The 17,082-nt window shown below is 40.4% G+C and overlaps 1 protein-coding gene across 1 annotated transcript; it reads right to left on the bottom strand.

Moving 5' to 3' along the window:
* Positions 1 to 34: 34 nt before the first annotated feature.
* LOC113547291 (insulin-like growth factor-binding protein 3) lies at positions 35 to 16,517 on the bottom strand. The gene is made up of 4 exons (XM_026947556.3): positions 16,038 to 16,517; positions 12,496 to 12,755; positions 5,159 to 5,278; positions 35 to 3,195 (listed from the first exon to the last, which is right to left on the bottom strand). The coding sequence occupies exons 1-4, from the start codon at positions 16,387 to 16,389 to the stop codon at positions 3,070 to 3,072; spliced, it is 858 nt and encodes a 285-aa protein (XP_026803357.1). The 5' UTR covers positions 16,390 to 16,517; the 3' UTR covers positions 35 to 3,069.
* Positions 16,518 to 17,082: the final 565 nt, after the last annotated feature.

Below are 17,082 nucleotides of genomic sequence, written 5' to 3'. Positions count from 1 at the left end.
TTTGAGCATGCAAGAAGAAACACAAAAATGCCAGTTGTTCCTTAAATTAGATCTTTAATTACTGAAAGTAAAAATATACACAGATATATCTCCCTGTTTTAAGGCACTGGGAATAACCTGACACTTATAAAAATCTAGCCACACAAGTTAATAATGTCAAAATACTGTTTACACATGGTGTGCTGTAATGTCCCCAGGTAGAGGTTTTGGTTTCTTGTTTATTTTCTTGCTAATAGCTTATCACAATGGAGATTTAGTCCAAAAGAAGCCAGTATAATGGAAAAAAAAAGCCATACTCTTAGCTACACTGTACTGTACTAGAAGCATTTGAATATCACTAGAAGCCTGAGTATGTGTTTAATGTGTACTAAGTTTCCCTGTTCACAGCAAAGTTTGCTTTTGGTCACAAAAGAACTAAGAAAAAAAAAATATACCAAAAAACCTTAACAAAAGAAAGTGAAGAGTGTGCAGTGATAAAAGTCTTTTCCCCCCCGTTATTCGATGCTAATTTTATCAGACTCTCGTCATGCTGTTGAAACAACTGTCTTGCCAAGTTGTCTGGTGTATTTCCTTGGAACTATTTACAGTTTCATACTGGCTTGAAAATAAGCTAGCTAAGTAACTAGCATTATATGTAGCTGATCTGTGACCTAGCTTGCATAATGGATTTATCAAGCATCATCAGCTATTATGTATAAATGCAGTAGGGTTTGGACTTAAAACACGATTTTAATGTAGCAAATCAAATATTTTTTAAGTAATAATTCCTGATTATACTTTGACTCCAGATAACCCTGAGAAACAGCTTTATCTGACTTTTACAGATTTGGGGGGGAAAAAAGCATCTAACTAGAATGCCTTTCGGCTTAAGTTGTGCTCCTGACGTCTTCAGGGAGGTTGAATCATTTCAAGGGTTCATCTACCAAACTTGACGCTAGATGATGAAGTAATGGAACAGTTTCAAGATGTTAATGGGAATTCCCATTAGCGAGAGGAAGGTCAATAAGGGCTGGTTAAAAGCGTTACTAGAACTAGAAATAATGGATAAAGTACCTGCAAACCATACAGATATCAGCTCCTAACTGGACCAAAAGGTGTGAACATGTACAAGCTAAAATGTGTTTCACCTCCTTATTAGCTATGTTAGCATTTGATGTTCATACCAGTTGAGGATTTTTACAAATTTGCACCAGGTGGATGGTGCAAAATTTTAAGCCAGTTTGGTATTTTACAATTTTTCACAAGTCGGAGGTTTTAGAAATTTTCTCCAGTTGGGAATTTTACAATTTTATGCTAGCTAATGTTTATGAATTTTACTTCAACTGGATATTTTATAGTTTCACATCAGTTAGAGGTTTTGGCATCCGGCGTAAAAACTGTGCCAAATCAAATATGTGGACCAATGATCCGCTGTGGCGCCCCCTAATGGGAGCAGCCGAAACAACAAGAGGTTTTTGAATTTTTCACTACAATTGGGAATTTTACAGTTTTACGCTAATTGAATGTTTTCGAATTTTACTGTTGTTAAGGATTTTAAATTTTTACACTAGTTTTAGAGTTTACTCCATTTGGAGATTTTACATTTTAACTCCAGTTGGGCCTTTTTTCCCCCATAATTCTACACTATATTGAATATTTTTTAAATTTACTCTAGTTTGGGAATTTTATGCTAGTCTTAAGAGTTTTCATTCCTGTTGGAGTTTTTAAATCCAGTTGAGGATTTGATAATTTCATGCTAGTAAGATTTTTAGTATTTTACACCAGTTGTGAAGGTTATAAATTTTCACTAGTTGGAGTCTTTCCAATTTTACTCCAGTTGGAGATTTCACAATTTTTATACCATTTGGAAGTTTTACAGTTTTAATTAATTTGCAATTTGTAAGTTTTAGACTTTTATACCAGTTAAGAATTTTACAATTATACCCAAGTTGGGAATTTGTAAGCAGATAGAGGTTATAGAATTCTACTCTATTTGGAAATTTTACACCTTTATACCAGTTGGTTGTTGTGAGAAAGTTGAAAGGAAACGTTTCAGTAAGTTATCCAAAAATCCAGCATACATTTAAAGCCAGTCAGAAATTTCATAGCAAACATTACTTCCTGAAAATATAGAGCAGTGAACCAAAATCTAGTGACATGAAGACAATCTTTGTATACACAGTCCAAAAAAAAAAAAAAAAAATCCTATTTTGGCTCATGTTAGGGTGCGTGGAACAAGGACGTCTCCTGGAAAGATTTCAGCTTCACACACTTGTTTAAAAGCCAGAAAAATGGCCGTCTGTCACTCAAGCAAAAAAAGTGTTGCTATGTTTAGAATGTCTTTTAAAGCAATCGCAGACGTGTTTATAGAACATTTTGAGATTGATAGTTAAGAAGTATTGTATATGCAGAGGAAATAAAGCAGATATGGAAGTCATGAAGGTTGATCAGTCCTAATATAGTCAGTTTATACGGTTGTACTCATGCATCATGCACATGCTCTTGATACTGAATCTGATCAATAAAGTCTCGTTTAATTCTAATTCCCAATTTTACGCAACAGGAATGTGTATTAAAGGTGAAACTAAGCTTTGAAGCCACTGATATGGTATGACGATACAGAGGCACATGGTTAAATTATTACAATAGCCACACACACACACACACGCACACACACATATACACACACAAACTTATAGGAAGTGCTCTATAGCGTTAGTGCCTTCTTCCGTGTCCTTTTTTTTATTTATTTATTTTTTTATATATATTTTGGGGTCAGTCCTGTCTCAATTGCGTCCACACACTACAGCTCTACTGCCTCTTGGGACATACCCACATGCCTTCATCCATCAAACTCTTTCTCTCCTGCAAGCATCTAGGGTTCCACTGCTGCTAAAGCGTGGAGCACAGAAATAAATTAGAGCTCGTCGAAGCTCAGGAAAGCCCAGAATTTTATGCCCCCCCCTCGATATTTTTTTCCTGGAGGACCGAGACACGAGTCCGAGATGGAGGGTCTGAGCGTGGAGATTCTTCAGTGTACACACACTCCCTCGATCTCTCTTTCTCTTTCCTTCACCTGTCTGGTATTTTCTATTGGCTCTCCATGGCGTAGCACTGCACATTTCCTCTGTCCTTTCCATCGAAGCCTGGCAGGGGCTGGCCGTACTTGTCCACGCACCAGCATATGCCGCGTTTTCGGCCTTTAGACGGCCAGCACTGAGAGAGAATGATAGACAGGAGTATTAATTGATTTACTCATTGCGTTTCGTTTTAAACAGTTTTAAACCTCATGACCTCGAGTTTCCCAGTGAACCACCAATCTGATGTGACCTGCGACTAGGTATTTCCAGGGGGTCGTCTTTTTTTTTTTTTTTACGATGCACATCCTGTTTTGTGTTCATATAGAGCTGCTTAAAGGTAAACACAGGGAGGCTGAAATATTTGCTCAGGGCCAGTGTGTGAAGCTCGCCAGCACCAACTTCTATTTTCAGCCTCCCGCTGGCCAGTACAAATCATCCATTGCTGATTATACCCCCGGCTCCAAATTATGGGTGCTACAAATGACTTACAGAGCTTGGCGCTCCAGCCCAGAGGGCTGTTATTTAGCTGCCAATTTAACTAAAGGTCAAAGTCCTGTCTAGTGTGTAAAAAAAATACAACAACGCAACAAAACCAACGGTTCCATGAGAGCATAAGAGGACTCGATGATTCGTAAATGGCCCATTGATTCATTCCTCGCAGTGTGTGATACCAAGGGAATTCGCTCGAGACTGGGAGGCCTGTGTGGAGCTCGCGAAACTAAATGAAGTGAGAGACAAGAGACAATATCCAGACTGGGAACCTTAAAAAACTTTGTGTGGGAGGGTGAATGCTAAGGATCTTGTTTTTGCCTAACTTTCAGCATTATGCTTCATTAATATATTCGCAATTTTCTTTAAAAAAAACACTTAGGAATAATTGAATACTTTATCATTGATGCATTCTGTTAATTTTCTGCATTCTGCTAATCAGATCTTTTCCTTTGCACAGGACCTGCAGCAAAAACATTCAGGTTTAATCATTAGCACGAGGCTAAGCGTTGTGCTGACCACAAAAAGTAAACACCCCATCGTAAAATGGTCACCACTCCCTCTCCTACGGGGGAGGCTTATTTTCATAATTGTCACAGTAATATATACACACACTATATATTATATTACACATTATATATATATATATATATATATATATATATATATATATATATGTATATATAAAGATAGTGATAATTTCAATGTGAAGACAGTTTTTTTAGATTGAGGGTCAACGAAAAGACTCCCATTAAGCAGGACCTGCCATGTTGCATAAATATTGCTCTTGACGATGGAAGATAAGTGTATCCATATGAAGGCGTCTGGGACACTCATTTATTATAAACCAATTGTGGGCCGACCACGTGAATCTGGAAGTGGCTCAAATCTATTTTCATGCAGCCAGCACAAGGAGTCCGATAATTATGGGGAGAGGCTCAGACCCCAGTAGCCACCTTGACGTCGCTCTCTCAGGGCGGGTTACGCAAGATGGCCACCACGGCAGCCACGCTTGGTTTGGATCCGAGAGAGAGAGAGAGAGACGGGCCCTTAGCGGTCATTCGCCCCAGCGCTAATCACCCGGAGAAAAATAACTGAAAGAGACTGATATGAAACTAGTGTGATCACGTGTGAAAAGCAAGGTGCATTTTGAAAAGTTACGCCCTGAAATTACGGGTACGAATTCATGTAAACAAATGACATCATGTGTTCATCACACCATGAAAAGAAATTAATCATGTGTAAAATTCATGCATGAGGCTTATGTCACTTTCCTGTAAGGGAAACTTGAGCTTTATCTCTTTATAGCATGATTATGGGAGTGTATTTTTTTTTTTTTTTATTTCATTAATATTTCATTTCAGATACAACTCACACTGACAGTGAACATCAAAAACTTCCATCTTGCACAGGTTCTTCTTAAAAGTGTCTTTCTGAAAGGGTTGCAACTAGACCAACTTTAGAAAGCTAGACCTGTTAACCCTTCAAAACGCCTGTGAAGAACATAAAGGTGCTAGATAACATTTTACCCCAAAGCCTTATTTTAAAAACCATATCTTTGCTGTAGTGTTCCATGCTGAAATCTTTCAAACGTTGCATTTGTCCCTCACCTGTTTTTTCCTGTAGAAGCCTTTCCTGTCACAGTTTGGGATGCGGAAGCCGCGGGGGTTCACCATGTCTGTGATCTTCAGCATATTAAGTATGCCATCCATTTCCCTTCGACATGGACCCTGCACACACAGCCGCAGCACAAAGCGTGAATGTACGCCTGAAAACACTGCTTTCAGTGCAATTTTTTAAAAATAACTGAATCTATCTATTTAAAAATCATGAAATTTATCAAAGAAGGAGCCGGATTTGGTGGCGCATTTGCTCCCGATGCCATTTCTGAGGTAGGATTCTCATAAAGACCTCCTTCAAAGACCTGGACCTAAAATGCACAAGGCATGATGGAAGAAACCTTGACAGGAACCAAACCTCCAAAACACAGACTGCGCAAAATAGAGACTGCCATGAATTTGGACATTAGCGGCGATTTTTATGAATCTATCTGTGTACTTTGACTCTAATTTGTCCCCTGGGAAATAAATATTGAGGTTCATTTCCAGGAAATGCAATCCTTTCCATGAAAACAGCATCTGGCAGCAAGCCTCTGACCCAAAACTCCACTAAACCAGCTAAACACACCACACCGCACACCGTACCTCAGAAATACGGGATTAGAAGCACTTTAATGCTGTAACAGCTCCAGAACCCGAGCAAACACAGGTCTACAGGAAGTCCAGCCACCGGTCTGAAGCCGTGAGAGGTTAAAAACAGAATCGTGAATTAACGAATGAGGGTAATGAGGAAGTAAAACGTGGAAGCGGATTCAAAGACCTTCCTGTTCAGTGTTCCAGGGGCTAAAATGAAACCTAATTCGCACTGCTCATAAAATATGAATGACCAACCGGGTGATTTCATTTTTGAAGAAAATATGAAAAGAAAATATGCGTTTAACTTTGTGTTAACCCATTGCGACGAGCAGGAGGGAGGGGCCAGGCTGTGAGGACGCACGCCTGGCACCGAGTTGGCTAATCAGGGGGAGAGAGGGATAAAGGTGCGGCTGGAGACTCCAAGGAGGAGAGAGAGATGAACGCGAATGTAACAAATGTCAACAACGGGCAAGGAGGAATCGGGAACCGAGTGAACTCAAACGTAAAGTTTAATCATAATCAACATAAACATAACGTAAAACACAAACACGAGACATGCGCACATCTCTCTCTCTCTCTCTACCCCTCGGCATCTCCAGCCGCTCCTTTATCCCTCTCTCCCACTGATTAGCCAGCTCAGTGCCAGGCTTACGTCCTCACAGCCTGGCCCCTCCCTCCTGCTCGTCACACCCATCAACAATCTTTTTTTTTTTTTTTTTTGATTTGCTATTTGTTATTCTCTTAAATGAGAAACAGGTTAGAGTTTTTAAGCGCAGAATTAGCAAAACTAGCATCCTTGACTAAGCTTTTTTTTTTTTTTTTTTTATTTCATTCCATAATTTAGTTAACAGGGTTGTCAAGATCACTAAAAGAGTAACAATAAATAAACAAGAATGAGAGAACTTCATTTTCTTCTTCCCACAATCCTCAGGAAATTCAAATGATGTAACTTCCTGGTGAAGATGTGACTTGTCACTCGTGGAATGTACCAAATGTTTCATAGGGGTGAATGTTTTCAGGTAACAGGGTTGAGTGAATGTTGAATTTTTCGTAACCTAAAATGGACGACTCGTGAAAAAGGATGCTTCAAGCATGACATGTTAATCAGATTAATGCAAAAATAATATGATTTTTGAAGTATTTTAATGATTATATGGCAAAGTATAGTGTAGTTATGAAGAAATAGGACAGACCAGTGATATTTCCTATAGATATTGTAGGTTTTATTGCTGTTTTAAGCGATTTATCTGAAACATGCACGTAGGTTTTTGTTACTTTTTTTTTTAATGTCTTACCTTTACCTACATAGATACATAAATGTAATATCAGTGGAACCCAATTGTGGAATCGTCCAGCTAGTGGAGGTGAATAAACTAAAGAAAACCTGTTAAAGGAAGCTATAGTTCAATAAAAGCTCTGCATTTAGAAGATAGATGCTGTCCTTTTGAATCGCAGTGAGAAATGTTCAGACTAATGCTAGCTAAAGCTAAACTAGCAGTGCTGTTCGTCGTCTCCGAACAGCTTTCCAGCACATGAAGGAAGGCACAAGCCACATGAATCAAACCCCAAAAAACCCCATCCCCTCAGTGGCGTCCAGTCAAGGAGGCAGAGCTTGTTTACAACAGAAATGGACCAAAAGCAGGGAATGTGGCCATCAAAACAGCCCTAACACACAAACCAAGAGCCACCAGCTCTAGTTACTCATCAGAGTCCGCAAATACCACTCACACACACACACACACACACACACACACACACAGCTAGAGGAGAGATCCAAAACGCCACCACAGTTTGGCTCATGCCAACATGGTAGCACATAAAATGAGACAAAAAAAGCACAAAAGGTTGTTCACAAATCATGCATTTTATAAAGATTACAGCTCACACACACACACACACACACACACACAGTATTGAAAAGGAATGCACACATACAAATGACATGCACAGACACACACACACACACACACACACTTTAAGCTATTAAACTTCTCTTAAGCTCTGATCATCTACCAGAGATGATGTGCCAAAGGAAAATCAAACCTGATCACTACTGTAGGCTCCAAAGAGCTTCATCCAAACACACATCACACACACCCACTCACTCACACAGACACACACATAGAAAGTCCCTGCTCAACACTCGGACTCTGTAGAGAGGTGGATTTGAAGTAGATATCAAGAAACAACACAAGATATCTCTGGAATGTTTGAAAGATGGTGCAAGGCTCCAAAATCAACAAATATTATGAAAGACATACTTTGATAAATCTGGAATATTACTTGCGGTGCTACAGATGGCCGAGCTTTCTATTGCAAGAAGGTCGAGCTGAACTTTTTCTTCATTTCTGATTTGGATGAACTCAATGCAGGATGCATTCTTTATAGAATGACTGCTTCTAGGCAATCAAAATCATAAATAAGACCTCTTGAAAGAGTGTGAGATTAAAACCAAATCTAAAGCCAACCCACTTATGAATTGTTGCTGTTTTTGGCAGTTCTCTTGCAACCTCCATCATGGTGGTGCATCCCTGATTGGGGATGGGGTGGAAATGGGTGCAAGTATCCCAACTAAATATGGATTTGTTGCACTACATTCCCACCATGAGCCATGATTTCAGCAACAAGTGACATTTGAAATTAGATTGCAAATTTCTATGCTAATTAGGTATGATAGGATAAAGCGACAGTTCCAAACGATTGGCTCAAACGATTCCTCAGACCTGTCCTATGGCATGTATGGGCCAAAATATCTTCAGTTCTTCACTCACTACTTTACTGTAGCAGTTCCTAAATGCAAACAAGAGACAAACTACAAGCGACAAGAGTGACGCGACTTATCACCTGCTAGTGTAAATGCAGTTTTATAGCTGAATAATAGCATTAGTGTATTCATATATTCATAGATAATAGACTCATAGAAAAGTATCTAACACTGAGGATAACTGGACAAAATACACCGATGAGCCATAACATTAAAACCACTGACAGATGAAGTGAATAACATTGATTATCTTGTTACAATGGCACCTGTCAAGAGGTGGGATATATTAGGCAGCAGGTGAACAATCAGTTCTCAAAGTTGATGTGTTGGAAGCAGGACAAATGGGCAAGCGTAAGGATGTGAGTGACTTTGATAAGGCCCAAATTGTGATGGCTAGATGACTGGGTCAGAGCATCTCCAAAACAGCAGGTCTTGTGGGGTGTTCCTGGTATGCAGTGGTTAGTACATACCAAAAGTGGTCCAAGGAAGGACAACTGGTGAACCAGTGACAGAGTTATGGGTGCCTAAGGCTCACTGATGCGCATGGAAAGCTAGCCCTTGTGGTCCGATCCCACAGAAGAGCTACTGTAGTACAAATTCCTGAAAAAGTTAATGCTGGCTGTAACAGAAAGGTGTCAGAACACAGAGTGCATTGCAGCTTGTTGTGTATGGGGCTGTGTAGCTGCAGACCAGTCAGAGTGCCCATGCTGACCCCTGTCCAACGCCAAAAGTGCCAGCGGAAGAAGGTGGCCTGATCTGATTAATTACGTATTCTTTTACATTATGTAGATGGCCGGGTGCGTGTGCGTCGCTTATCTGGGGAAGAGATGGCACCAGGATGCACTATGGGAAGAAGGCAAGCTGGTGGAGGCAGTGTGATGCTCTGGGCAATGTTCTGCTGGGAATCTGTGGGTCCTGGCATTCATGTGGATGTTACTTTGACCCGTACCACCTACCTAAACATTGTGACAGACCAAGTACACCCCTTCATGGCAACGGTATTCCCTAATGGTAATGGCCTCTTTCGGCAGGATAATGCGCCCTGCCACACTATAAAAATTGTTCAGGAATAGTTTGAGGAACATAAAGAGAACAAGGTGTTGACATGGCCTCCAAATTCCCCAGATCTCAATCCGATCGAGCACCTGTGGGATGTACTGGACAAACAAGTCCGAACCATGGAGGCCCTACCTCGCAACTTACAGGACTTAAAGGATCTGCTGCTAACGTCTTAGTGCCAGATACCACAGCACACCTTCAGAGGTCTTGTGGAGTCCATGCCTCGATGGGTCAGAGCTGTTTTGGTGGCACAAGGGGGACCTATACAATATTAGGCAGATGATTTTAATGTAATGGCTGATCGGTGTATCTACTAAATGGATAGTTTGAATCAGTATATCTTAGCCAGCACGAAATCGACACTTTTGGTTCAGTTTGGTTTCACACTGCACATAATTATTGTAACCCAAATAGAAAAAAAAAAAAAAAAAAAAAAAAAAACACAACGGCCAACTGTTCATAGAGTATTTGATAATTATATAAATAACTAGTTGAAATCACCTTTATCACATTCATCATTTATTATCCTCTTTGTGTTTGTTAGTGCAAATCTCCAGAACACTTGGCATTTCTACAGCACTACAGCTCTGTCCTTTGGCTCAGTTTAGCAGCTCACATCTACAAAAAAATGCTACAACCCAACACACAGTTGAGCCAACTCAGAGTCAAAACGCACTACAGAACGTTTGGAAACGAACCGAGACCACCTCGCTCAGATGCTCTCAGACCGGCTGTTTTGGTCCACACCTGAATGTGATCACTCTACTCTACCCTGCCTTAATGAACGGCACCAAAGTGGAGAACACACCAGGGTTCCATTCAAACTGAAGACTCACTGCCGACGTGAAAATACCTAAAGTTGTCAGAGATGTGATTTCAGGTCAGAGTTGATGTAGCAAGGCTTATTTCATGGTGGCTCTCTGACTATGCTTGGACTAAAGATGTTAATGGTTAACAGACTAATTGCTAAACAGTGTTTGAGATTTGAAGTTGAACACATGATGCGATAGCTTGTTTAAGCCAGTGAAATCTATGGTAAAGATTAAAAATAGCACATGTAGTGTAACATAGCACTGTATACACTCAATACAAATTCTGTGCTCTATTCATAAGGCTAGCAACTTTGGAAAGATGCTATATGGGTGTTCCTGGGATTGCAGTGTCTTCACAAAATATTTATACTGAGACATCAGTCAACAAACTACAAACTACTTATCAGACTGAGCATAAACATATAGATGTGTTGACTTTGATCAAATTTAGGGCATTTAGCCTGGAACAAAACTCGAAAATAGACTACTGCTGACTGATATGTTCACGTCTCTACTTGTTTCTATGTTGGACATGGCTAACGTGGCTAAGCAACATGGAATGGTCAAATCGTAGTTCCATGGTCCAGAGTTTGATTCTGATGTCCGGTTGCTCTCTGTGTGGATTTTCACATGTTTTCCATGTGGGTATCCTTCAGGTAGGTGGATTGGCTACTAAATTGTTGCTAGGTGTGAAGAGTGTGTAAACATGTGTACGTGTGCATTGAATATCATCCAATCTGGGATGAAATCCCACTGTTTCCTGGGATAGGCTTTTAGTAATATTAACTAGCTACCTTGGGCTAAAGACAAAACCTATCAAACGGTGTCTGCATTTCTACATAGTCTTTAACTTATTTAGCACAACTTAACGCTAGCTACACCTATTCATTAACATAGCCTATTGATTTGTTTTTAATTTAATAAAACCTTGCTTTGGGTTTATGTTGGTTTGTTAATGATTATTCAGCAACTTAGTCAGTTAATTGTCAAAGAATTAGACGAAATTTGCATCCTACACAGATGTCACAGGTTCCCCATTCCCGACTTGCCTTGTAGTTCCCATGGAGACCACATGCTTCTGTTTTGGTCTTATTCCCGTCTTTGTCTTGTAATTGGTCCATTATCCCTGATTGTGAACACCTGTCTGTTGTTTCCCCTTAATTAGTCTGTGTATTTATACTCTCTGTGTTGCCCTTTGTTTTTGCAAATATCATGTTGTTCGTTTGCGTCAATTCTGAGCCTTGTTTCCCTGTGTTCCGCTTCATTGTGTTTCCTGTATTTGACTTCTGCTTATTTACTTAATTTAAGGATTATCCTCTGCTAAATCCTGGCTGCCTGTGTTTGAACCCCCACTATGGACTATAGTTATGATTCTCACACACACTAATAAAATTAATGCTGAGCTTGTGCACTTGCATCCAGTCTCCAGCCTAATGTTACACCCAAACTACAGATGCTAACACAAGCAGCAGTAGAATAAGCCAAGCAGCCAAACTGTGCAAAGCTCAAGATCTGAGAGAGAACTGAAATCAGATGTCTTCATAAAAAGATTTTCCTTAGTGCAATGTTCTTGAGAACAAACAAAGTTTAAGAACTATAAAAAGACAAATTCCAGTACCAACAGCAACTGTCAAGGCAGTCGGTATTGAAAGCCATTGTGGGGAAATAAATTATATGCGTCCATATACTGACTGTTCTCACAGAGTCTGCCCATTGTAAAATGTCATTCTTGTTCAAAGCCAGCATTATGCAATCCCTTTCCTGGTGTACCACAGGGAATGCAGGTCTGGTGCCAAGCCTACACTGACACACCTACTTCAGCTTGTTAAAATACTGAGTGGTCTCTGATTTTTAGGCACAGGTGTGTTTGATTAGGGTCAGAATTAAAATCTGCATGATGCCAGGAGCTCTAGCTCTATATCCACCACGCACATTGTGCTACCCTGAAGGACAAAGTTACATAAATAGCTGATTGTATACTGATCTGAAGTGTACAGAATCTTTTACAAAGCCAACAACCAAATGTTGCAACAAAGTTTGAAGGGCATTACCATCTGTGCCCACAACCTTCCAGATTCAAGATTCGGTTATCCAACAGATCCTGGCATTGTACTTACATACTCTCGCTCCTGCTTGGAATCGAAGGCGATGTTCTCATGGTTGGAAGGGGCAGCTGCCAGAGGTTCCTCTATTTTGAAGCTCTGGCTCTTCCGGAGTTGCTCGCGTCGGATGTCCTCAGCTTTGGGGTGAAGCCGGTAGGGCGGGGGACGCCGACCGTGGGAGGGAAAGACATCCGTTGACTGCTCATGTCCAGCTGGCACTGACGGACTCGTTGTGTTGCTGCTGGAATCTTCCTCAGGCATCCTGGCACTCTCGACTGAAAATCGGACAGAAGGAATGCTGGGAAGATGCAAAACTAGGATGCAAACCTGCCAACTTTTTTTTTTCCTAGAGAAGAGTCTAGGGAACAACACAATCATTGTATATGAATACCTTTCTACTCAATATATCTTTTTCTCGTTTCAAACACAGGTTGTTAATAAGACATTTTTTTGTCAGAAGGAATGAAATTAGGTCTAATTTCTAGATCTGCAATTTCCTCTCCGTTGTTTATCCTTGCATTCATCACCTACTGCACACCCAGGGTCTAAAGCTGGGTTGTCGGCTGTTAAGGGCCTGTAAAGCCCATTAAGACATGCTTGTGATTTCAGGCTTTATAAATAAACTTGACTAAATATAAAGTATGCCAAAGTACTGCACTAGAGTCCAGAAGGAAAAGAGGATTCAGGAGACGAGAGAGAAGGGTTTTTAGCCCTGGAACCTGCCCAAAATAAGGACAAACATGGAGAAGTTAAACTGTGAAGGATTTCTGAGATTTTCTACCACAGTTCCAGCCACCTTTATGTTCCATGTGGTACATTTGGAAAAGTCAAACGTTCTGTTAGCTGTCCTGATGAAAAACAAATGGCACTATCCCTTCAAACCATGCAGAATATAGCATTTTTGGTCTTTGTAGTCTTTCTAATCTATTAACTTTGACCACTTCTTCAATTTTGTAAACTAGTCATGGTACCAATGGAAAGATCATACGCCACTGGGTACATACTAATTTAAAACTCGTACAATCCCATTAGAACAGCATGTGATAAACTACATAGCGTAAATTTAACAAACCATATGTTAAATTTTTACTCTGAGCATTTAACAAATAAGAATGAATGAAATTATTTAGTAGCTAATCATATGTTTATCAAGGTAGAGTACTTATTTGGATCAGACCCCCCATGCACACACATCCATACAGTCATATGAATAAGGCAACCGTTGTAAAATGGCGATTGTGAGTTTTAATCACATCGGACTGGTGAAAATGTCATAAGTGAAAATGACACAGTATCATTTAGAAATCTTTTCATTCATGACTAGACTGGAGCCAACTCAATCTGGTAGTTTTGAGTATGCATGCGTGGACAAATTATAAATCTAAATTAGGAAGAGTAAAAGCTCCGGTGTACTACCCAGTGGCATGTTTGGGTTGAAACCCATTTGACAAGGCTGAAAATTGGTAATGTAATGACAAATGGTGTGCTAGTTAGCTAGTTTGTGCTTTTATATTAATGCTAGTGCACTAATACAGACTAATGGAAACAAACAAGTATGTGATCATGTAGCACTTCATTTAGCGGCCTCGGTGAGTCATTGGCATTGGAGTTGTTTTGGCTCACGAGATGTTATATTGTGTCCTCGTATCGCACGTGAAAGATATTATTTGGCTAGTCTGGCTAGTGTGTTAATTTTCTCTCAGTATTTTTCTTGGATTCATCAGTATCACCACATACATGAGTGTTTCTGATTCTGAAAAGATTGTGTCATCTGTCAATGGCAATTATTCCACTTAGTAAAAAAACACTCTAGTGTCTTGCTCTACCAGATTGAGCCTTTGTCAATGTGTGTAGTGCAGCAGGCGGCGGAAATCGGAAGATCGTGCTATAGGTATAGCAATGAGGTGCATCACATCACATCACAGTCATCAAGGTCATTTTTTTCTTATTACTGGGATGCCATTATCAGGTCATGGCCTCTTGATAATTCATAACATGTTTACCCAAATCACACGCCAATTATCACATGATGCAATCAGGAAATACTGAACACAATCTCAGGAAGATCATATCCAACATGGAGAAGACAATCAAATATTATGTGATAATTGTTCTTATGACAGAGACTAAATTTAGTCAATCTGTTAGATAGAACTGTTTGATTAGTTAAAAGTGCTTTCGTGATAAAATCATAATCAACTCTCGCCACTTTTTTCATCTCATCCAATAGCTGAATGGTATTCGTGCACATTCATCTTGCAAAATGCAAAGTTTTGGGGGAAAAAAAAGAAGAAACCAAAAAAATAAATAGTTGCACAAAAAAACATTATGGCTCAGGCATAGCTTTCATTCATGGCATGAATGCCAGTTTTCATCTGTGCATTACAGTGGTTCTGCAGAAACACACTTCATTTGTTTCAGTTACACCTCTGATTCAGAAATTCCGATTTCCAAATAAATCAGATGCATGTTTAAGAACTCAGATGCTGAAACAAGCATCACATCCTAACGCTGGGCACACATGCAGTTATTACATTTATACTTTGCTATTCCCTCAGAAGACAGCAGGAGATTTGGTTTAACGAATCAAAATAGCTTAGGCTTGGACTCTGTGCTTCCGACTGGATTTGGAACACCACAAAACTGGTAGGAAATGCGCTGCATGCGCCAAATGAGCAAAGAAATACGTCACTTCTGTAAAAGTGTGGACAAAGCAGATGAACCTCTTCACAATACTGGGGAAGATCTAATTGCTTATTTAGCTATGAGATTAATGTCTTACAGAATTCATTACAGAGACATAGATAGATAGATAGACTATATTTCTGTCTCTCTTGGAATGGATACATGAATAAAAATTCTTTATCCATGCTAATGCACAAACCAAATATCTTCATCACAAGCATGGAAAGAAGTTATGACCTGACCATCCTATCAATCTTAAGATAAGGTATAAATATTAAGCAGTTCTGGGCAGACATGATCATACACACTCAAAGAACAAAGCAGTACTAATGGTACCTTTTGCTCTCACAATCAAAGCTGCATAATTGGACTGCAATTAGATTTTAGAGTAAAGCTTTAAAGCTACTCATACATGCATGTTTCGAAGTCAAAGGTACTAAAGGTACAAAAGGTGTACGCTTAAGGGTACCACCACAGTGTCAAGGAAAGATACAGTTTAGTGTGCATGATCACGTGCAAAAAACAAACCACTGAAAGCTCCATTTGCACTAATGCAAGGCTGCATGCCACTCCTTGACAGAGTTGTGACAGCAGAAAGGGATACTGGAAGCGAGCCCCTGGGTGAAGAGGACAGACACCTCGAGGGGGCTGGAGAGGAGGAACGCTCGTGCATCTTCATCATATCAAATCAACAAAGCACGCGCACACGCCTCAGTGCAGCAGCATGCAGAATAAAATATATGCAAGTATATGCATTTCCACTTTTTTTAAGTTTTTTAATAATTACACACACACACACACACATTATGAACACACTATGAATCACACACACACGCGCACACACTTTTACGCATGTTATTAAAGTGTTGTACCTTCTCGCGCGCTGACCGGAGGAGGTGCGGTCTGATTCACGCACACCCCACGGCCCTCCAGCAGCGCGTGCAGCGGCCTCGGCTCGCCCGGCCGGTGTCGGCAGACCAGCCCCGCACCGCAGCGCCCCGTGTAAACCCCGCACGCTCGACCCTCGGCCAGCGCGCACGTCACGCAGCAGCCGCAGCCCGGCTCGCGCACCCGCTCCACGCAGTCCTCGGGCACGGGGTCGCACAGCGTCCGCGCTCCGGCGTCGCACGGCTCGCAGCGGATCACCGCGCCCACGGCGGAGGACAGGCGCGCCACCGCGGCCAGACTCACGGACACGAGCAGGGAGCGGAGCGCGACCACCATGCTCACGGAGAAAAAAAAAAAAATCAAATAATAATAATTATTCTAATAATAATACTAATAATATTAATATTAATAATAATAATAATGCCCAAAGATGTGAAAGCTTAGCGTCCCGGGTGTCGCCAACCGGCCACGTGAGACGCGTTTTAAATGGAAAACTTCTCTCTATATATAGACACCGAGATTCAGAGCCACGCCCCTTTAATGAATAATGCAGCATCAACTGTGTGACGTCACTCGCCGCCTGGTCCAGCACGAGACCTCAAAGTTACTGCAGTTTTAATGTCGCTTCTGTTCTTACTATTTTTATCTTCAGTCTGAAATTCAGTTGTGTTTTATTTGCATTTTATATTTGCATATAGTTTAGTTTCACTTTTAGTGTTTGCTTACAAGTCATTTATTGATTCATTTATTTTTTTTCATTTGTTTATTTAAATGCATGTATTTATTTATTTTTCTTTCTTTCTTTTGCTTAGTAATCTTTTACTATCAAAGGTTAACATTTTAAAATATTAAACACTGAAAATTTGGTGTAGAGTTGGTGCCTCACAGCTGCATGGTCCACGGTTCGATCCTGTGCCCATGTTGGTTTCATCAGGCTTCTCCAGTTTCTGCCCATCTCCTAAAAACATGCATGTAGTTGGATGCTAAATTACCCCTATGTGTGAATGTGTGTGTGCATGGTGTCCTTCG

This window comes from Pangasianodon hypophthalmus, chromosome 4 (assembly GCF_027358585.1).
Source record: "Pangasianodon hypophthalmus isolate fPanHyp1 chromosome 4, fPanHyp1.pri, whole genome shotgun sequence".
Classification (NCBI taxonomy): Eukaryota; Metazoa; Chordata; class Actinopteri; order Siluriformes; family Pangasiidae; genus Pangasianodon; species Pangasianodon hypophthalmus.
This window is presented reverse-complemented; position numbering and strand designations above follow the sequence as displayed.